Consider the following 19437-nt stretch of genomic DNA (forward strand, 5'->3'; position numbering starts at 1 on the left):
CTTTCACCTGTTGCTTCCACCGCATATATACACTCGAGTCAAGCAAAGTGTCTAGTCAAGCGAAAGCCAAGACGCCCTTGACTGAATTCTGAACGCGCGCTCAACCGCTTATCTGCACACCGCCCGCGTTCGAGGGAGAGGAGTACGGGGGAGAAGTCCGCACCCCCGCTGCGCATGCTCGGCTGGCTGTAGGCCTGTGGTGTCTTATTTTTAATAGCTCCTGGAGCGACAGTCTTGCGGGTGTCGTCCTGGGCCGGCACAAGACGCGAACATGCGCCGTGGTGGTGTGGACGGCGCCGCCCATAGAGTGTCCTACAACTATATGGCGCCGCCGACGTCGAACCGTGACATAGTCCGACTAAGAATCGTTCCGCATTTAAAAAACTAGGAATAAGTAAACAAATTTTGTTTAAAAGCAGACATACATTTTTGTTAATTTCATGATAATCATTTAGTGCGAGAAAAAGAACAACGATGTGGTAATTATTCAGTCTTAAGTTATTTGATGATATAATCGTCATTTGACAGTATCATGCTATGACGTCAACGATACGTGATGACCACATCTGATGACATCGTGTGATGCCTACTGCAGAAGCAACACTTTGCACGCTTCCGGCTTCCTGGCAGTGCACGACTGCGGGACCGTCTGCTTTTTTTGTGTGAGTACGTCACTAAAAATATTGACCAAGTAAAGGCTAGCAGCCTCAGCGTATTGCGTCTAAGACATCGTCAACCAGGGTCGTAGGCAGAAACATTTTTTTGGGGAAAGGGTGGCTCTGTGATATCGAAGAGGAGAGCTGGGAGCTCTTCCTTGAAATGGTCAGTTTATGCTCTGTATGCCATAGCAAAAAATGGGGGGGGGGGCGGTGTGTCACCCCCTAGCTTCACCACTGTCATTAACATTTTTGGTGTCACGGTGGAATAATGGAGAAAGCTTCAGATGGTGCTGCCCCGGCCATGTTACTAATTTTCGCGTACCCTCCGTAAATTAAAAGAAAAACAACATAAAATATTTAGAACTTACTTTCATACATGCATAATGCCCAACTGTGTTACCTGTGAACACAGGCGCGACAACTTGCCCACCTGTTGAGCATGTGTGCATAGGCAACACAGGTGGCCATTACGGAAGTGCGCTCGCCTTCTTTTCCTTTGTGTTGGTTCGTGGCGCTACTTACGATATTACTAATTCCCGCACGTCGTCTTTGAGATAATTGAATTGAGTTAGACGAAATTTTCGCCCCTCGTTAGCTAAGTCTACCCTGAATCCCGCAGAAGGTTATGGTGCTCCCCAATGTATTGTATACTCTAAAATAAAGTAATTTGTATGCGAATAAAATAAACTCCCCAGCCACTCCTAGTACCAAGTTTCTAATGAAAAAACTTAATAACTATAAACTCATCTAAATAACATTAGGAACTATCGAATAAAACTGGCGGTAAAGTCTACTTCGCCAGTCTACTTCGAAAGTCTACTTCGCCAGATGTGTATGGCTGGGCAAATATTCGTATGAATATTTACCCAGCCATACTGATCTCTGTCGAATATGTTCACGTTTGAACTAATTTATCATATAAGTTTAACCTAATTTTTTCTAGCTTGACCAGGAAGTTATTAGCGTAATAAAGCCACGTACACCTCTAATATTTTCATTACACAGATTTAGTTCAACATCCGCAACGGCTTTGCAGACGTAGTTGGTTGACAGGCGGCGTCCGCAGAGCAGCTGCGGACACCCGTATTAAGTCTGTCTATTAATACTGCTTCTATTTTATCTTCTTACAAATGACACGCCGTCTAGGATATTGGCGTGTGCGCATGCGTGTGCCTAACCGCACAAAACATTCGATATCCTTTGCGCGACGATTCACGTTTCTTGAGTGACACCGAGTTTTCAGGCCGCCGAAGCTAAAGGCTGACGTTCCCGCTTTCTCAAAATCGTGCACCTTTACGGACGTTAAACGCGGTTCTTCAATCGTGGCGCGCAGATCGTGTACACCACGTTCGCGTTTGGAAGAAGCCGTGGGCTGAGGCATGGCGTCGTTTCCGGATTAATTTCCTGTTTGCGTCGAAACACGTGAGTCAGCGTCATTGGCATTCAATGGCGAGCCCGAGGTAGTTAGTAGCGAGTCGACCAGCGAAAGTCCAGTTCAGAGTTGAGAGTTCCTCGGTAAGCAAGCGCCGTTCCGATCAGAGATGGAAGTTGGTCAAATTTCGACGCCCCTGGTTGTCCTGCTCGTAGTCCTGAGATGTTCGGCCGCACCCGAGGGGGCCAGACTGGACGAAGAGTGCGGCAACACGGCGTGCATCCCCGAAGAGTGCGAGTTGATGGGCTCAGTTTGCGTCGAGAACAGTTGCGGACAATTGGAATGCGTCAGCCGTAAGTTGACAGGGCATCGTGGTGTGAAATAACTCCATCCACTTGCCGTTGCACGGTTCTGCACCGGGCAGTGTTTCTTCTTGGGCATCTGTGTACAAAGGCTTTCTTGTACAGTGGCTCAGATGTTACATCTTTTGGAGAGAGTTTCAGTATGCGAAAGTGACACTGCACAATGCGGACGAATGTGCTGTAACAATATTATTTTTCATTACGTTTCCGGTAAAAAGCTTTGTCTACCTGAAATTATTTTATTTGTTTTAGAACTTCTAGGCCTCCACTGACTAGTGAGAAATGGCTTATGTGGATAGCTCTGAACTTTAGGCTCTGGTTCAAATCAAAGCTCACGATTACTTTCACATTACACTCTCATCATCATACTGGAAATTGAAAGCAAGTATATAGTGGCCAGCAAAGAAGCCCTTTTTTAACGAATGAACCAGCGCTGCGTGTGAAACACTAAATAGCCCGTGTTTCGAACTCGTCACTTTCAGGCCGCGTGTTCTGAATGTCATTTATCTGAGTGGCACAAAATGTTGGCAATGATTTCTCCAATATCTCATCGGAAGACGGGTAGAGGAATTGACCTCGAAACTGCATAAGTGTACCACTGCACACGTCACAACTACGCCGTATATTCGATGAAACACTTGTGAATAACGGAGTTCAATTATGTTAACGAGCACGTAGTTGTGCCAGTATGTTATTTCATCATCACACCGCATACTTCTTCCAATTATCGCGTTATCATCTGCCGTTCCACGACGAGGTCGAAGCCAGTGACAGATGTGCCTCTCTGGCTGACCGCAACGTTGTTTGGCTCTGAAGTAGATATTTGAATTCAATGCCACACACCCGCTCTTGGGGGATTAACCAAAAATGAGATAATTCGTAATTGTATGACTTAAATAAATGAAATAAAGGAACAAAATGAAAAAAAATATATAACGAGCAAAATTGGATAATAAGCAGTATATAGGAGAAGCAAATGAATCGGAAAGAGTTATTTCCCCAAAACGAATAGGTTAGCACATAAGAATAAGCAGGAAATCAAGTATAATTCGATGGAGATTAAACTAAACCCCTTCATTGTATCTTGGAAGTTAAAGAGCATTAACATTACAATAAAAGCCTGGAAGGCAACGCATAAATCCCGGCTACCCTGTGCCGGTAAGACGGGTATTGATTAGTACTGGAAGTCAGACGTGACTTAATTTTTCGAGAAAACAGAAAATAAATATCCCTCTGGACATTTTCATTGACAATACTTTGTGTGACTTCACCTTGCATAGAGACCACGGCCCACCACTCGGGGTTGTGCCCATACCTGGGATCGACACCTGATGAAGAATGCGTGGACAACGAGTCGCAAACGACGTGCGACGTCCTCGGCTGCCAGAAGGAAGGAAAAGTTTGCTGTCCGGATAAGTGCGGATACATGCGCTGCGTATGAGGGGGCTTCCGTTCGAAGCATTCGAAGCATCTGCAGCGCGTGACATGATCTGAGTGCACACGTTCCTAATGACAAGCGTAATAAAAGCACACGCACAAAAACATACACGGTGGTTGTTAATGGAGAACAAACCCCGAATGTCGGTACTCCACTCTTTAAGTAACAAAAAATTTCAAAATAATATAATACTTTGAGTACACGTTCAAAATAATACAAACAATCGAAGAAAAGGGGGAGAGGGCTGTTGAACTGCTAGAATCACTCTCCTGGTTACGGCACAGCATTAAACTACACACGATGGTAATTTTTTTTAAAGGTTGTCTTGACAATTCATGTATACATGTTCTCGGTAACGCGCAATACTTTTTTCTGTTGTTACAAAATACATGTTATACTACTATGCATTGTATTCAGTGGTCACACTTCCCTTAGCCGTGTACCCCATGCCTAAGGCTAGATATGACGGGGCCATTATTCAGAACTTTGAATCCTTGGTGTTAAAAAAAAACGTCTCCAAGAAAAAGAACAGTGATTACCAGACGAATGAGTAAAGAACCCACGAAGGCAGTGCCAACCTAGTGTGTTCTTTACTGGTCCCGCATTTAAGTACCACTGGTTTTATTGAAATTGGATTCATACCAACTAGCTCGCATGCAAATAATTTTAGCAAAGGATATGGTGGTCGAATAAAATAGTGATTGTAGTTTTAGGTGCGAAGCATTTGATGGTATCAGCTTGCTGGCGTCTCCTGTCTTCGCGTTTTGTATGCAATCTCAGTTAATCACAAGGTTAACTTCACGTAATTACGTCGTTCTACCATGGTGTCAAGACGACACGTGGAGTGATTACGTGGAACGTCCGGAGCATTTTCCGCGGGTTTTTCACTCTGGCTATGCGGAGCATTTGCGGGGCACCTCCGCAGTATTTTACGAATGTCCTTACTTTGTCCAGACAGAATTTCAGTGAGTTGTATCAATAATTTTTTAAGAATGTTTGATCCTCCGTTTATTTGTTCTTGCTGATCGTGTCAAGCGTCGGTTAGATGAAGGATTTCTTAATTATGATGCGAGCACTGAGGGGTTACGGTGTATTTTTTTCCACAGAGCTCTAGTAGTTAAAATTAAAGAAAACAGTTGAGTTCTTAGTCTTTGATTTTTTTTTCAAAATAGGCTATCTTATTCAAAGTATGTTATTTATTCACGTAGGTTATTCAAAAATAGGCTGTCAAAATGAGTGCGTGCATGCGTTCTAAAAGTCTGTATCAAACTCATTGCCCTGGAATATTTCACGACATTTATTAAGAGTTAACGCCGATTTCAGTTATTCGTGTTTCATTAGTTCAACTTACATGATAGATCAAAATAATTTATACGCTGTGTTAAACCTTGACTTTGCTTTTATAAATATGGAAAGCGCACAAATATTACCGTTTATGTTTACTGACAAAGCGAAGATATTTTAACCAGTAAGGTTTACTTATGACAGTTAATAACTTCTTATACAATCAGACCGCAAATATATTTTCCATTAATGCGTATCAAAGCTGCTCTCCAAATATTACAGTGATGTGAATAACGTTACCGAATTTATGTTAAGAAAAAAAAAAGATATGGTCCAAACAACGCGTTATTGCAATTTCCGATGACTTATTTACTTATATCCTGTAAAAGTAGCCTATTATTGATAACCTGTTTGGTCTCGAGCCAACATTCCCCAATCGCAGAACTACCTGACGAGAATGACACCGATAATTCAAGAAGAGATCACTCACCTTTTTTTTCGCCGCACCACTGACCACTGGGTCGCTCAACATTTGCGAGATCACCATGTGTCGTTCGCTGCCAGGAACCATCACACGATTACCGTTCGCACAACTCTCTTATGTCGATGATAACCTTCGTTGCTGCTTGGAGTCGCTTGTGATGTCCAGATGGTGCACAGAATGATTTTTTTTCTCGAACGTGGCAGAAAGCTTCGCACAAGTCTCACTGTACCGGCTTGGTCTGTGGCATGTTGGCTTGTAGGGAACGGCCTCCCGGCGGTGAGGCTGCCAACGCCACTCCTCGAACAGCCAATAATTGCCCGCTGAGTGATGAGCCGGAGCATTTTCGGAGGATCCAGCGAGCCAAAAGCGATGCGCGGGAGCATTTCAAGAGCAACCGTGGGAGCATAATCAGGGAATTCACCCCGTTTTCCTCCGGTTTCCTTCGTCCGGCACCCACCGGAGGAAAACGGTGGGAAGCGAATGTGTTTGCTCCCGCACAATTCGGTTTGAGTGTGGCCACCGGAGGAGAGCGGGCGCAACATTCTTTAATTCCTCTTAGCTGGGTATATTTTTGTTTACAGTATGGGGTCCAGGCGACATGAGGTCGAGTAAATCACGCAGTCATGACGTGATTATGACACAGCCAAGCAATGAATGGTCTCTTCTTGTCGTCGTCTCCTTCTTCAAGATATGGAGGCAGTCTCGGTTTATCAAAAGGTTAACTTTACGTGACGACGTTATCTCATAATAGTGTCATGACGACACAAGGTTGACAAAACTTGTGACGCAGTCATGACGTGTTTATGGCATGGTGAAGCACTGGAGGGTGTCGAATAGTCGGCGTATCACGTCTTCACGTTCTGTATGCAATCTCGGTTCATCACAAAGTTAACTTCGCTTTATGAAGTCAACCCATCATGGTTTCAAGACGACACAAGGTAGACAAATCTTGTGATGCATCATGACGTAATTATGACATGGCGAAGCACTTGAAGGCCTCGGCGTGTCGGCATATCCTGTGTTCACGTTGCGCATGCAATATCGGTTAATCACAAAGTTAACTTCACGTGGCGACGTCATCCCATCATGTTGTAGTGACGACACAAGGTCGACAATACTTGTGACGCAGTCATGACGGGATTATAACATCGTGAAGCACTTGGTGGTCTCGGCTTGTCGGCGTTTAATGTTATCGCGGTGTGTCATATAGTCACGGTCCATCATAAAAATGGGTATGTGCTACGGAAATTTGGTACATTTCTCTAGTCGCCCCCTATTCAGCAAAAAATGAGAAGGCTACAGTTGGCCCAATGAACAGCCGCTGATGTTAGTGGAGCCGAAACACCCTTTCCTATACTTGTCGTAGGAAACTGAAACCAGGCATATAACAAGAAAAAAAAAGACAAAATTGGCAAATCCCACGTACCATGAGAATCGATATTACGTGAACCATACGGAGGGAAGGTGACTGGGGTGCAATTTTTTTATTGGAAGAAACGTTACGAAATAACGCTATACAGATATGTACAAATATGTTGATTAATCGCATAGTTTTTTATAAACGAGTTGATTACAGTCACGTAACGATGCCAACAGCAACGTGAAAATTACCGACATCAGAAGCGCTAAGCTTACATCTAGTGCTTGCATGCTTGCGAGGATGGCAGCCCTGGATAGTTCTACGTACACCAGCTTCAGTGGCGCTTAACTACAATATAATCAACCCCACGTGACGACTGTAGCATATGACTATTTATGTAATGGTAATAAAATTATATAGCCAGCACTGCAACCGCCTTTGACATTTCATCAATATTGCACCTACATAGGATGTTTTTCTAAAGCAGTTTCGAGACCTGAGGTGATTCTGCGGCCGATTATACTTGACTGCCCCGCAGAATGCTTGGATTCGATTCTTGCGGTGACTGACATATTTGATGTTTGCATTCGCCGTGTCAACGCTGCTGATGTCAGCCTCTTAACGCTCTCGCATTTAGATTATCGATGTCTGTTCTCGCCGTTCCTAGGTGGGTATAAACTGTCAATCACCTATGGCGCATACCCGCATACCACGGCCTGTTGTCTGCGGGTATGTGCCACACGTGTCTGGAAGGAAAAAGGTTGGACGACGTATGTGACGGGATTTACAAAATATCCATGTAATAACCAGCAAGACATATTTGTGAAACCCTCTTTCTCTTTCATACTAATTTCGGTCTACCCCAAGTTAAGGTGGTGGCCGTCACGACAACACACAGATGTAGGTGGCTGGATAGATAGATAGAAAGATAGATAGATAGATAGATAGATAGATAGATAGATACATAGATAGATAGATAGATAGATAGATAAATGCAAACATAAAAAACGCTTAAAATGTCTGTAGTTAGCTGAGAAATACTTCGCATTCAAAACAAACCCTACCTACTCCGGCCTTCCAAGGTTTGATGTGAGTGGAGCTGAAACACCCTTCGCTACTTGGTTCGCTCCAATCCAGTTTTTTTTTTTAAATTTTCAATACCCTTCACTGAGTAAGAAAAATAGAATCCCCACATTTTGCGCTCCTGGGACTCAAACTCTAACCCTATTTTGTAAACTATGCGTTGTAGTATAACCCTATAACAGAAAGATGAATATTCCACTACAGTGTGACCTGACAGATGTTTTCGTCCGTAAACGATTCTCGCCGGTCGGTGCTCGTGAGAGCAATCCAAGTAGCCGTAATCATGAAACAGCTGCGCATTTCCCGTGATGGTTGCAGCGTATGTTTAAAATGCTTGTCTCTACGTGACAAAAATAGACGCACGCGCTGTATTTATTGGTTAGATGTTGTATTTCTTTGCCTCATGATATTGTTACTGTTCTTTCGAACCGCGTGCTCTCTTGAAAGACCATCGACATGCAGGGAAGGCTATATACCGGTGTTTTCTTTTTAACCTGTTTTTTGACACTTTTTTTATCTAGATGTCGTTATATAGTTGTATTTTTTTCTATAAACCGAAGAACAGGAAAAGTATTCTCAACTTCCCACTATCGATCGCCTGCCATTTTCGGAAACGCGAGGACATTGATGATACTTTTATGCGCTACTTTTGCGACGCTGCTGCTAGTGCATCAAATAGCACTGCAGCCTGCAGTCTCATCAGGAGGTGACACGCAACGGAAGAAGAAGAAAGCACTTCCGGTTTGTTACGCATTGTTAAAGCTATCGCAGGAAAACCTCTCGTTTAATTTTGCGCTTGGGAAGAAGTGTTATTCAAGAGCTGAAAGCGATTCGACTGGTGGTATCGAGTCATGGTTTTGTGCAAAAACAGCGTTTCACACTTGTTTCTCACACTTGTTTCGCTTTCTGGGAGCTTATTGTGATAATAATGCACATTGCTTCTTTCACGCCTACCTAAGTGTTTTTATTTCATTAGAATCTGTATTTCGAGATGTTTTTCTAGTTTTTTTTTGTTCGCGCTGTTCTTGCAGCTCTAATACACATAAGTGGCCACTGATGATAAGAAGTACTCCTTAGAGTTTTGTACTGTGTTGATGATGTGCATAATGTGTAATCTCACATTGTTAACGATCAATGAACTTGAACGTGTTGTTTTCGCCCTGTTTCAGAATATGAGCGCATATTGTAAGTGATACACGAACCAGTATCAATAATATCAGCAGTTGTGATAAATACTAATCTTTGAAGTGCCGCAATTCTGCGGACTTGTATGTGTTAGCTTATTATTCCTGCATGCTAAGACAGCTGATGTAAGCTTCTTTTTTTTTCTCACAACTTCATGTCCCGCTTGCAGATTGATGTTCTTGAGGCATTAAGAACTTGTCAGGCTTGGCATTACTTAGTTCTTCGCAAAAAAAAAAAAAGGGACACTACTTTTCTTGCTGTGTGACGCTTGGAGCTAACGCACAAAGTAACTTTTTTAGCGTTTGTCGTTAACTTACCGTGTCATGGTTTTCTATATAACTGTATACGTATACGATAACTAGGAATAAAAAAAGGCAGAAATTCACTTAGTTTTGCTGGAGCAGTATAGAATATAAGCCAAGGAGCGGGGCCTATAATATACTGCTTTTCAAGCATAAATATCCGCTGAGCCAAATATCAATAAGCAAGCAAAATCGTGCCCTGTCAAGCGTTCTGCAGCTACGTTGGCACGAGAAGCCCTCCTTTATTGGCTATCGGGCTGTCGTCGCCGGACGTAAACACCGACGATGGAGTTTTCCCAGAGGCTACCGTGGCTAGTCAGCCTTTGCTTTCAATGTTCAGTCCTCTAGAGAGCTATACATCTTGCTCCGTTACTCATTCATGCGATCATTCATCCGCTTCAGCTGCTAAAACGGGTCAAAGGTGGACGTGCCCAAGGCATATGAGCCTTGAAGCTTTAGTAGTTGTCTATACTATTATATTGTTAGAAGAGAAATTATTTTTCTGCTTGTGAGTCAGGTGCTATTTCCCTTCCTTTCGTTGCCTGGGAATTACTCCAAAACTCAAGTTTGTCTAAAACAAACGCGATTAACAGAAAATAAGTATTAACAAGTGGGACCCTATGGCGAAAACTAAACGTCTCTTATCCACAGTGAGGATTTACAATAGATTATTCTTAAAAAAATACCAGGCAACTCTGCTGTCGGGTAATTTATTAGCGACGGTGTGCTATCAGGCGTAAAAATAACTTACCAACAAAAAGCACTTGCTAAAGTGGGCGATGTGCCAGTGGTTAATATAGTTTCATGACTGCTTTTTGTCGTCTACTGACCTCACGCACGAAGCTTATTTGCTTACCCCAAAACGTGAAACCGCGCTTATGTCGTCCTCTTCTTTCGATATTCATAAACAAGGCTTTTTGAGGCACATCTGTAATGCTGCCCTTGTGCGTTCCCCTTGCGAAAGCTTTCGTTTGCTTGTCATCCTGTTTCGCTGCTGACCATATGGTATTCGTGATGTGGAATCTCTTTAGGAAAACAATGTTTTAAGCCATGATCTTACCATAATCGTTAGATTTCAGTGCTTTTCATTTTTTTTTCTCGGTAGAAAAACCAGCGTCGAACTCCGCCGTCCCTGTGTGTCCGGACCTACCCAACGCTAGGTACCACTGTCCGAAACTGTCGTCAGCGGAAACATGGTCTGACCTCAACTGTGAAGCCAAAGATCTCAAATGTTGCATTGGCGTCTACACGATTACAACCTACGCATTATTTGATATGCTTACATGATAATAATCAGCCTTGCGCAGGTATTTAGGCTGAGACGCTATAAACAGCGAGAAAGCAAAATCTGTGTAGCCTTTTCACGACAAAGTGGAAGCCTGCAAATTTTTTTTGAGCAAAAGAAATGCTTTCTAGAACAGTACCATTGCTGTGATATTTCGCTCTAAAGAGCATACGTCCCCAGGTGTTATTGTTTGCATAATTCGGTCACATTTGAGCCAGCGACTGGTCGCTTTTTCATTTGATGTTCATACTTGACATTTTTCGCACCTTACGGTTATGTGTTTCCAACAGGACTAACTTCAATTCTATTATAATTCACTTCTGCATAAAATGCATATTACTTATAGAAAAATCACTGTACTTTTTTGTATGTTTCATTATAGAACTGAATCTCATCTGAACATCAAGAACTAATGCCCGTTTATGCATTAATGTGCAAGAAAGATAATAATGTTTTGTTCTGTGCATGTATACTGCGAATGCAGTAACTCTCTGTGTTGCATGACTTCTTTAGTTATCACTGAAATATTTGACTGTGCCTTTGTTGCATGCAATATGTTGAAATTTACTTTTATAATAATCATACGTTCACTTTAGTATATTTTTTATTGTTATTACTTGAGAGGTCCCACTTGCGGGTTGTAACCTTTGAACTTCCTTCTGCATATTTACTTGTAGTGTATTCACTTGCTATGCTTACTAACTCACTATTGATTGATAGACTGTATAATGAAACACTATTTGAACAGCTTTTATAGTTTATCATACTTTGTTGCTACGCACAACCATACGGCGCGTGCTTCTCACTACAATATTGGTTTGTATCGAAGATTTTTGATTGCTCATCCCAGTACATATATGACGTGGCCGATAAACGTGCCGATATCTGGAACAAGAATACAATGGAAACAGCCGGCAAGGTTCTCGCGGGAAGTTTGCCCTCCGCGAAAAAGGTGACAAAAAGCGCGGCGATGCTTCGGAAACACCCAGGACACGTGTAAAGGTCGAAGCGATAACTCAATAAAAACCCACCACCGTCGCTGCAAATTCGACAGATACCACTCATCCTGTTGTCGTGTCCTTCCGTTCTCGTACATTACACGCTGACGAAGGGTCAGCACGCAAGACCCGCTCCGAGAATGAAGCCGGCTACTTTCGTCGTTCTGCTGATCGTGAGCGCCTGTCTCGTGGCGAGCAGTGATGTCCTGGATGGCGCGCCGCCTGCGAGGGCGAAGAGGAGTGATTGCGTGTACGAGGAATGCACCGACGAGGAGTGCGCTGAACGTGGCATGGAGTGCAGGCCGAAAGGATGTGGAGGTTCGCACTGCGTATAGCTGGTAAGAAAGGCCGCTTCGTTTCGCGCCTGTACTCTTATAGCTGTAGTGGCTCCTCTATGTTCTCCAGGCGTGTCTGTACGTTATTCTGTTCAGGTAGCCACCCGCCACGGTGTTCTATTGGCTATGGTGCTTCACAGCTGGCTTGGAAAGTCGCGGGGCCGAATCCCAGCAGCGGCTACCGCACTTTCACGGAGGTGATATGCTGGAGGCCCGTGTGGTATGAAAAAAAAAAAGGGAAACCATCATACGGCTGAAATTTCTGGAGCCTCCCCACTACAATGTCCCTCGTAGAGATATCGTGGTTTTAGAATGCACAGCCCCAACAATTATAATTTGTCCGTATATGCCACCCATGAGAGCTGGCGTTACACAGCCTCCTTAATGCTTTTTATGCCTGTGTAGAGAACTGTTGCCATATGTTCATTAAATCGCTCTTTGCTTGCGAATTCGAGATTAACACACAGCTTAGGCGCAGTGCTTTCTTTTATTTTGGCTTTTGTACTCTTGTAGTTTTCTGTGAATTTTTCTTATCCTTTTTGCATATTAGTCACCACAGACGTTCGACATCCTTTGTGTTCCCGGTAATTTTTAACATTTAACTCCCTTTTCAGCATTTTTTTCTTTACAAGTTCTCTGTTGTTTAATATGTTTTACTCCCCCTTAAATGGCTCCCTTTGGGTGACTCTAGCAAACAATGACAGATAACACTGCTCAATGAATATTTCCTTTAATAATTATTTCTACCCCGATGCTGGGCTTTATGCCCGATATTTTCAAGATGAAAGACTAATATGAATTATTTTAGTATTCATAATGGAGCATAACGCTTTAACAGAGAATCTAGTTTAGGGTAACTTCACCTGACAGTGAGTGAAAAAACACTTGAGATGCTGTTTTATTGACGTAGCCGTGTATTACGATGGCGTGGTGATATGCAACGAAGAGAGCACTTACTTGAAGTATTCAAGTCAAATGCGCATGTTGATGGACATGTCGTAAGAACTGGCAGAGCAATCCAGCTTTTGACCTCTCGCTTTCCTTTCCCTCACCATCTGGCTCAACTGAATCAGTGCTGCAAGGGAAGAACAGCGCCTTATGGTAGTGCAGGAGGGCGAAATGCTCGGCTTTTAGTTTGTGGCTGAAAATAAAATTTATTGCTACTAGTGCGTGATGGACAAAGTATAAAGGACAGCGCCTAATCAGTTTCCCTACATATAGGGAAAGGAAATCAAATGTGCCGTGAGAAAAAAAAATAACGTGAAGTTTCCGAGCATGTCACGTGGACAACCGGGTTTGTGGCGGCGCCTGGTGACGTAGTCACGAACCAGCCGAACGCTCTGCGTGGACTCGGCGATCTAGCACATGCCGGTGAGCAATTGCGGAAGGTCACCCGGTGAAAACGAGAAAAAAAATGCATGACCAAAGAGTAGGATAGTCTGTGACTTCTGTAGCTCACGCGATAGAATATCGTTCGCTCAAATAACGGTACTTATGATTGTCCAGTTTAAATTGAAAGTTTCATGGACACTTTAGGGAGCGAGATTTTCGTTATTAAACGTAGCGCTAACGACGCAGAAAAGGAATGCTATCTTTATAAATGGAATATTACCAACTCTCCCAGCAAGATACCCTTCTGAAAGATTCGTTAGACCAGTAGAAAATAGCAAAGGCTGAACTGTCATTTGTGATTTTCTGGAGCACGTTACAGTTCGGAACGTAGCCTACATTGTTCTGCAGTGCTCAATTTTTTTGTTCTTTTTTTTTCCTTGCAGAATTACGCACAGCTGTTGGACGTACTATGGAAGACGGTATTATATCAATGAAAGTTTTGGCTCCGAAATTTGTCAACAAATCGAATGGAAACAAGATGAACGTCTAATATGAATCGACAGCTCTCATTTTATCCCGTGGTCTTTCGCACCAAAAATGAAGATGTTGAGTGTAAAGTGTACACTAAGTAGCCCAGAAACAACTTCTTATTAGGTCATTTTGTCCCATCCGGAGGTAACGAACCACTGATGTATATAAAAAAATGAAACAGTAAGAACAACACAAGAAGCGATCTTTCTCCGTCTTGTTTTGACAGAACTTGTACACGATTAACTAAATTATGAAGCAGCTTCGCTTCTAGGTACACTAAAGATCACTTTTGTCGGTTTTAGGCCAACTGCAAAATTTTTTTTTTGGAAGAATACATTTATAATATTTTTTTGTGCACCGCTTGACGCACCCGTCCAAAAGACTTCGTTTCGTCACATTGCACGCTTCTGTATTGTTCTAAATAAAATAATACCGCCGTATACAATTCAGTTTTGTTTGGAGGAAAATTGAAGCAAACGCCTGCGGACAAGATTTAAATAAGGATAATAGAGCAGTTTAATTTAGCCTGCGGCGTTGCGCACGCAACGGGCGAAGGAGAGCAAGACTGCGCATGCGCTGAACCTCAGAGTGATGCGTGCGTTTGCGCGCGCAAGAGATGCAGACGCTATAGATATCGGCGCTTATACGTTGCGCCCGCTACGGCCATTGCGTACCGTACCGGTGGATGTCTCGCGAGATGTCTACAGCGGCGAACGTCGACGGCATAATTGCTGCGAATAAAAGAAGGCCGTGTTCATCCATGGAGGAATGCTACTGCATTCGGCTACTGCTACTGAATCTACTACTGCTACTGCTACTGAATCTAATACTGCTGCTAATACTGCTACTGAATCGGCTACTGCAGTTCATTTTCTCACCTATAGATGACGCAGAGCTGCACTCAAATTCAAAGCTGTTTACGCCGAAGCGCACTTCACGTTTCGGTTGTTGCGTAGGGCAAACCATATAACGCTGTGCTCGACAGTCTCAGCTGTTACGTACCTATATCGCGCCGTGCGTTGTGTTCCTTAGGTGTTGCGTGCTTAACTAAAACTGTATATTATCGGACTTTACACGGCGTGATGTAGACATGCCATTGTTCGAGTTGAACTAAGTATTCAGAGATTGTGGAACCTTTAACAAGCACTTGATGTTCAAACGGAAGACAAAGAAGTGTGTTTGAATGGGAGCTGCTTCTGCTAACTCCAGCGTATTTCAGTTGTAATTTAAGTCTGTTGATCAGTTTCCGCTGCTCTATTGGAGGGGATGGAAATAGACCACCCCGGGCGCCTGCCGGCACCAGCGGCGTCAGCGGCGACCGCCTCCAGGAAGCGGATGGGACAAGCGAGCGACAGCGACAGGGAAGATACTCATGCTTACTATCTCAGCAGTGAGGACTTCTCAGATGACGGTTTCCGACCTGTGATGAGCCGCAAGGCAAAGAGAAGGAACATGAGAACATCTTCATCCTCAACTATTCAAACTGTAAGTGAAGCGCCCAAATCGAACACTTATACCATCCTGTTTCTGCCTGCACTTCCTACCGTCAGCATGAAACGCCTTAACAGACAGTCTGTGTCGAGGTCTCTGGAAACGCTCGTGCCAAATGAGATCACGGACATAAGAGTGAACGCCAGAAAGAATATACTGGCTGTGGACGTTTTGCACGCAAGTGCGTTGGGCGTTCTGCGCAGTGTAACTGACTTGGACGGCAACCAGGTGCGCTCTCATGTTTCTTTGGGATGTGATGTAGTAACCGGCGTGATCGACGACATTGATGTCGCTATTTCCAATAAGGACTTACAACTTCTTGTCAAGTCAACAACGGATACTCCAATTGTTGATGTCACCCGGCTAGGCAAGTCTCGCTGTGTGAAGATTGCGTTTAAGAGCACATCACTCCCCTCTCATGTGAAGGTGGGGTACTTCAGACATGCTGTGCGGCCTTTCATTCCAAAGCCTCTCCAGTGCCGTAAATGCATGAAACTTGGACATGTGAGCAGCGTCTGCGAGAATTCGGCAGTATGCCACCGCTGCGCCGAGCACCATGAAGCGGATAAGTGCGTCGCAACTGTCAAGAAATGCTCTAATTGCAATGGATCCCATGAAGCCACATCGAAGGACTGCCCGCGGATTCAGAAGGAAATTGCCATCTTGAAGGAGATGGTGCGCGATCACTCATCTCATCGAGAAGCCGCAGCTAAAGTCAGAAGGCGTCGTTCACGTCGACGTCAGTCTTAGAGGACGCCCGCTACCTCCTCAACACGTTTGCGTGATCTCTCATCAGTACCACCTCCTTTGCCCCCCAGACCACATGCCGTGGGAAAGGCTGTAAAGGACAAAGCCAGTGAGCATACCCTAACTGCGACAGAGTGGCCTGCACTTCAAAGGGAAGCAGCATCAAGCGAACCGAAGGAGCTTCATGACGGCCAGTCCGCGCTCCCGGTTCGAGATCTTTCCAACCAAGACAGGCAAGTGGCTGCAATCGTGGAATCATTAATTGCCACGATTCGCACGCTACTGAGCAGCATACAATCTCCGTCTGCTAAGAGTGCACTGCAAATACTGGATGCACTGAATCCAGTTCTTGCTAACTTCGTATAAGCACAACGGCTCAACAAAATCTCCACTTCCGCACTCAAGTTAAAAGTGCGTCGATTTTTCAGTAGAATGCCAGAGGCATGAAGTCCCGTATCTCGGACTTTCGCCAATTTGTTCGGGCCAGTCAATTCCCTATACTTGTCGTATGTGAACCAAACGTATCAACGCCTTATAGATTGTCCGGTTATGAAGCTTTTTGTTCAGCCGCTTGCGAAGAACGAAGCAAAGTAATTGTTTACATTCGCACAGACTTGACTTATCTTTCGCACCCAATTAGTTCAAATGACGACAATCAGTACGTGTGTCTTCGTGTGAAGAAGAATGCAGTTTCGTTCACGCTTATTGGTGGATATATATCTCCGTCATCGCGATTTGACTGCGACAGATTAAAAGACATCCTAATGAGAACCGATGCGCCTTGGATCATCACCGTGACTTCAACGCCCATCACATGCTTTGGGGGAGCACTAGGATGAATGCCAGGGGCCGGAACATTGTTACATTCACTTCCGATTGCGACCTTTCCATCATGAACGATGGTACCCCCACATATCTGCGGGGTCTCACGTATGGCAGTTGCCTTGACCTGACATTGGTGTCACGGTGCTTCTCTCACAAAGTTAAGTGGTTTTGCGATATTGAGACTCATGGGAGTGATCACATACCCACCTACGTCACGATCGATGGTATCATAAAAAATTTCTCTTCCGGTGTTGCAATTGGCACTGACTGGTCGATGTTTGCATCGCGTGTTGAGAATGCTTGCCAAGAAGGCCTCGCCTGCAGCCTGGAAAATACCATAGTGGAAGCTATGCAAGCGTCCAAATGTAAATTACCATTTTCGTCTAAAGTAACACAGTTTGACATCGAACTGGAAAAATTACGAGCTATACGAAGGCGTGCTGAACGACGATACAGACGCACAAGATCAATTTACGATCTGAGGGAAGCAAGGCGGCTCCAGAAAAAGATTCGACGACACATTCACAAACTGGAGAGCGAACGCTGGAAAGCATTTTGCGAATCTCTAGACCCTCATAAACCGCTGTCATATATCTGGAGAACAGTTCGTGGTCTTCGCCCCTCTCCACAACAACGGCACCCTTTTAAAGCTTTGGCACTCCATCATGGAAAACTAGAACTCGAGGTGGCTGAAGAATTTTGCACGAGAGTTGCCGGGAATATTATGAACGAGAGCATCGACGCCGTGATCGTTCCTGAGACGCGATTACCAGAAATGGACATACCGTTCACCATGGAAGAAATGGAAGGTGTGTTAGTCGCCTCTAAGCGCAAGTCATCGCCAGGTCCTGATGGTATTACTTATAGTGCGTTGGGACGCCTTGCAAAAAAAGCTAGAAAAGAACTTTTAACATGCTTCAACAACTCCTGGCTCAGCGGCAGTGTTCCCCGAGAATGGAAAATTAGTCGATTAATACCACTTTTGAAATCGGGAAAATCACCATTGGACTTGACAGCGTATCGCCCTATTGCCCTCGCAAGCTGCCTCGGAAAAGTGATGGAAAGAATGGTTCTATTTCGTCTCGAGTGGTACTTGGAACGATACACCAAATACCCTTCTTGCATGGCAGGCTTTCGTCGGGGCCGCTCCTCCATTGACTGTGTCCTTGATTTATCGACATTTGTTCAACAAGAAAAAAGTCGCAAGCGCATATCAGTGGCACTCTTTCTTGACGTGAAGGTTGCATATGATAATGTAGCTCACGATGCCATCCTCACTTCTCTCGCAGCATTGGGCATTGGTGGACGAATGTTTCAATGGATAAAAGATTATATAACTGGCAGGGGTTTCTTTGTACAAACATATGAGGGTACAACTGCCCAACATTACACCTACTGCGGAGTACCTCAGGGAGGTGTTTTAAGCCCCACATTGTTCAATGTGGCCCTCAATGGTCTGGTGAAGGTTCTGCCAATGTCGGTGTGCCTATCCATATACGCCGATGATATTTGCCTCTGGAGTGCTGCAGTTACTCGCCCTCAGGTGTGTGCACAAATACAGCGGGCAGCAACCCTCACAACAGCCTACCTTCAGAAACAAGGCCTAACTATATCAACTGTGAAGCACGCGTTGATGGCGTTTACACGCAAACCAATGACGCCATACCCTGTTTACATCAATGAGCAGAGTGTCAAATATGCACGGACGCATCGTTTCCTGGGCATAATAATCGACAGAAGTCTTTCGTGGAGCCCACATTGTGCGTATTTGAAGAAGAGACTGCTATCTATTGTGCATATCATGAAATTCTTATGCGGTAAAGCATGGGGAACTTCTGTGGCCTCCATGCTACAGCTGTACAGGGCCCTATTTCTGGGTCTATTGCACTACAGCTTGCCAGTACTGACTAACACTTGCAAATCGAATACTCATTCAATGGAGAGTTTGCAGGGTCAGGCACTGCATATCTGCCTAGGACTGCCCCGATGCGCTTCTACTTATGCCATAATCATGCTTGCCAAAGACCATCCGGTCAGGATATATATAGTTGTGGATTGCCTCAGAGCGCACATTTGACATGCTAGCCGTGTCCCCAACCACCACTTGGTCCTTCTACCTTCCGGAAGACCACGTGCTACGTTTTCAGACGTCATAGCTAAGCACCTAAACAGCATTCCATCAGGATATACGCCAGCTGCGAGAACGGCATGCCCTTTGTGGTGCCTCGACCAGCCGCAAGTACGTCTAGAAATTCCGGGAATCAAAAAGAAAAGCAGTCACTCCAGAGTAGCATTGAAGCAAGCAACACTGCTATTATTACATGAGTTGTACTAGACCGAACGCAGATATACACTAATGGGTCC

General features: G+C 44.3%; 1 protein-coding gene across 4 annotated transcripts in view; it reads left to right on the top strand.

Moving 5' to 3' along the window:
• The first annotated feature begins 1872 nt into the window (after positions 1–1872).
• Positions 1873–19437, top strand: part of LOC119166108 (synaptogenesis protein syg-2) — a 149367-nt gene continuing 131802 nt past the window's right edge. For 3 of the 4 annotated variants that reach the window (XM_075891682.1, XM_075891683.1, XM_075891686.1), the window contains exon 1: positions 1874–2384. In XM_075891682.1, coding sequence (XP_075747797.1) covers positions 2201–2384 — 184 coding nt within the window. In that variant the 5' untranslated portion in view covers positions 1874–2200. Of the gene's footprint in view, positions 2385–19437 lie in introns of all 4 variants that reach the window. The other variant, XM_075891685.1, reaches the window with a different exon arrangement.

The sequence above is a fragment of the Rhipicephalus microplus genome, chromosome 1 (genome assembly GCF_043290135.1).
Source record: "Rhipicephalus microplus isolate Deutch F79 chromosome 1, USDA_Rmic, whole genome shotgun sequence".
NCBI lineage: Eukaryota > Metazoa > Arthropoda > Arachnida > Ixodida > Ixodidae > Rhipicephalus > Rhipicephalus microplus.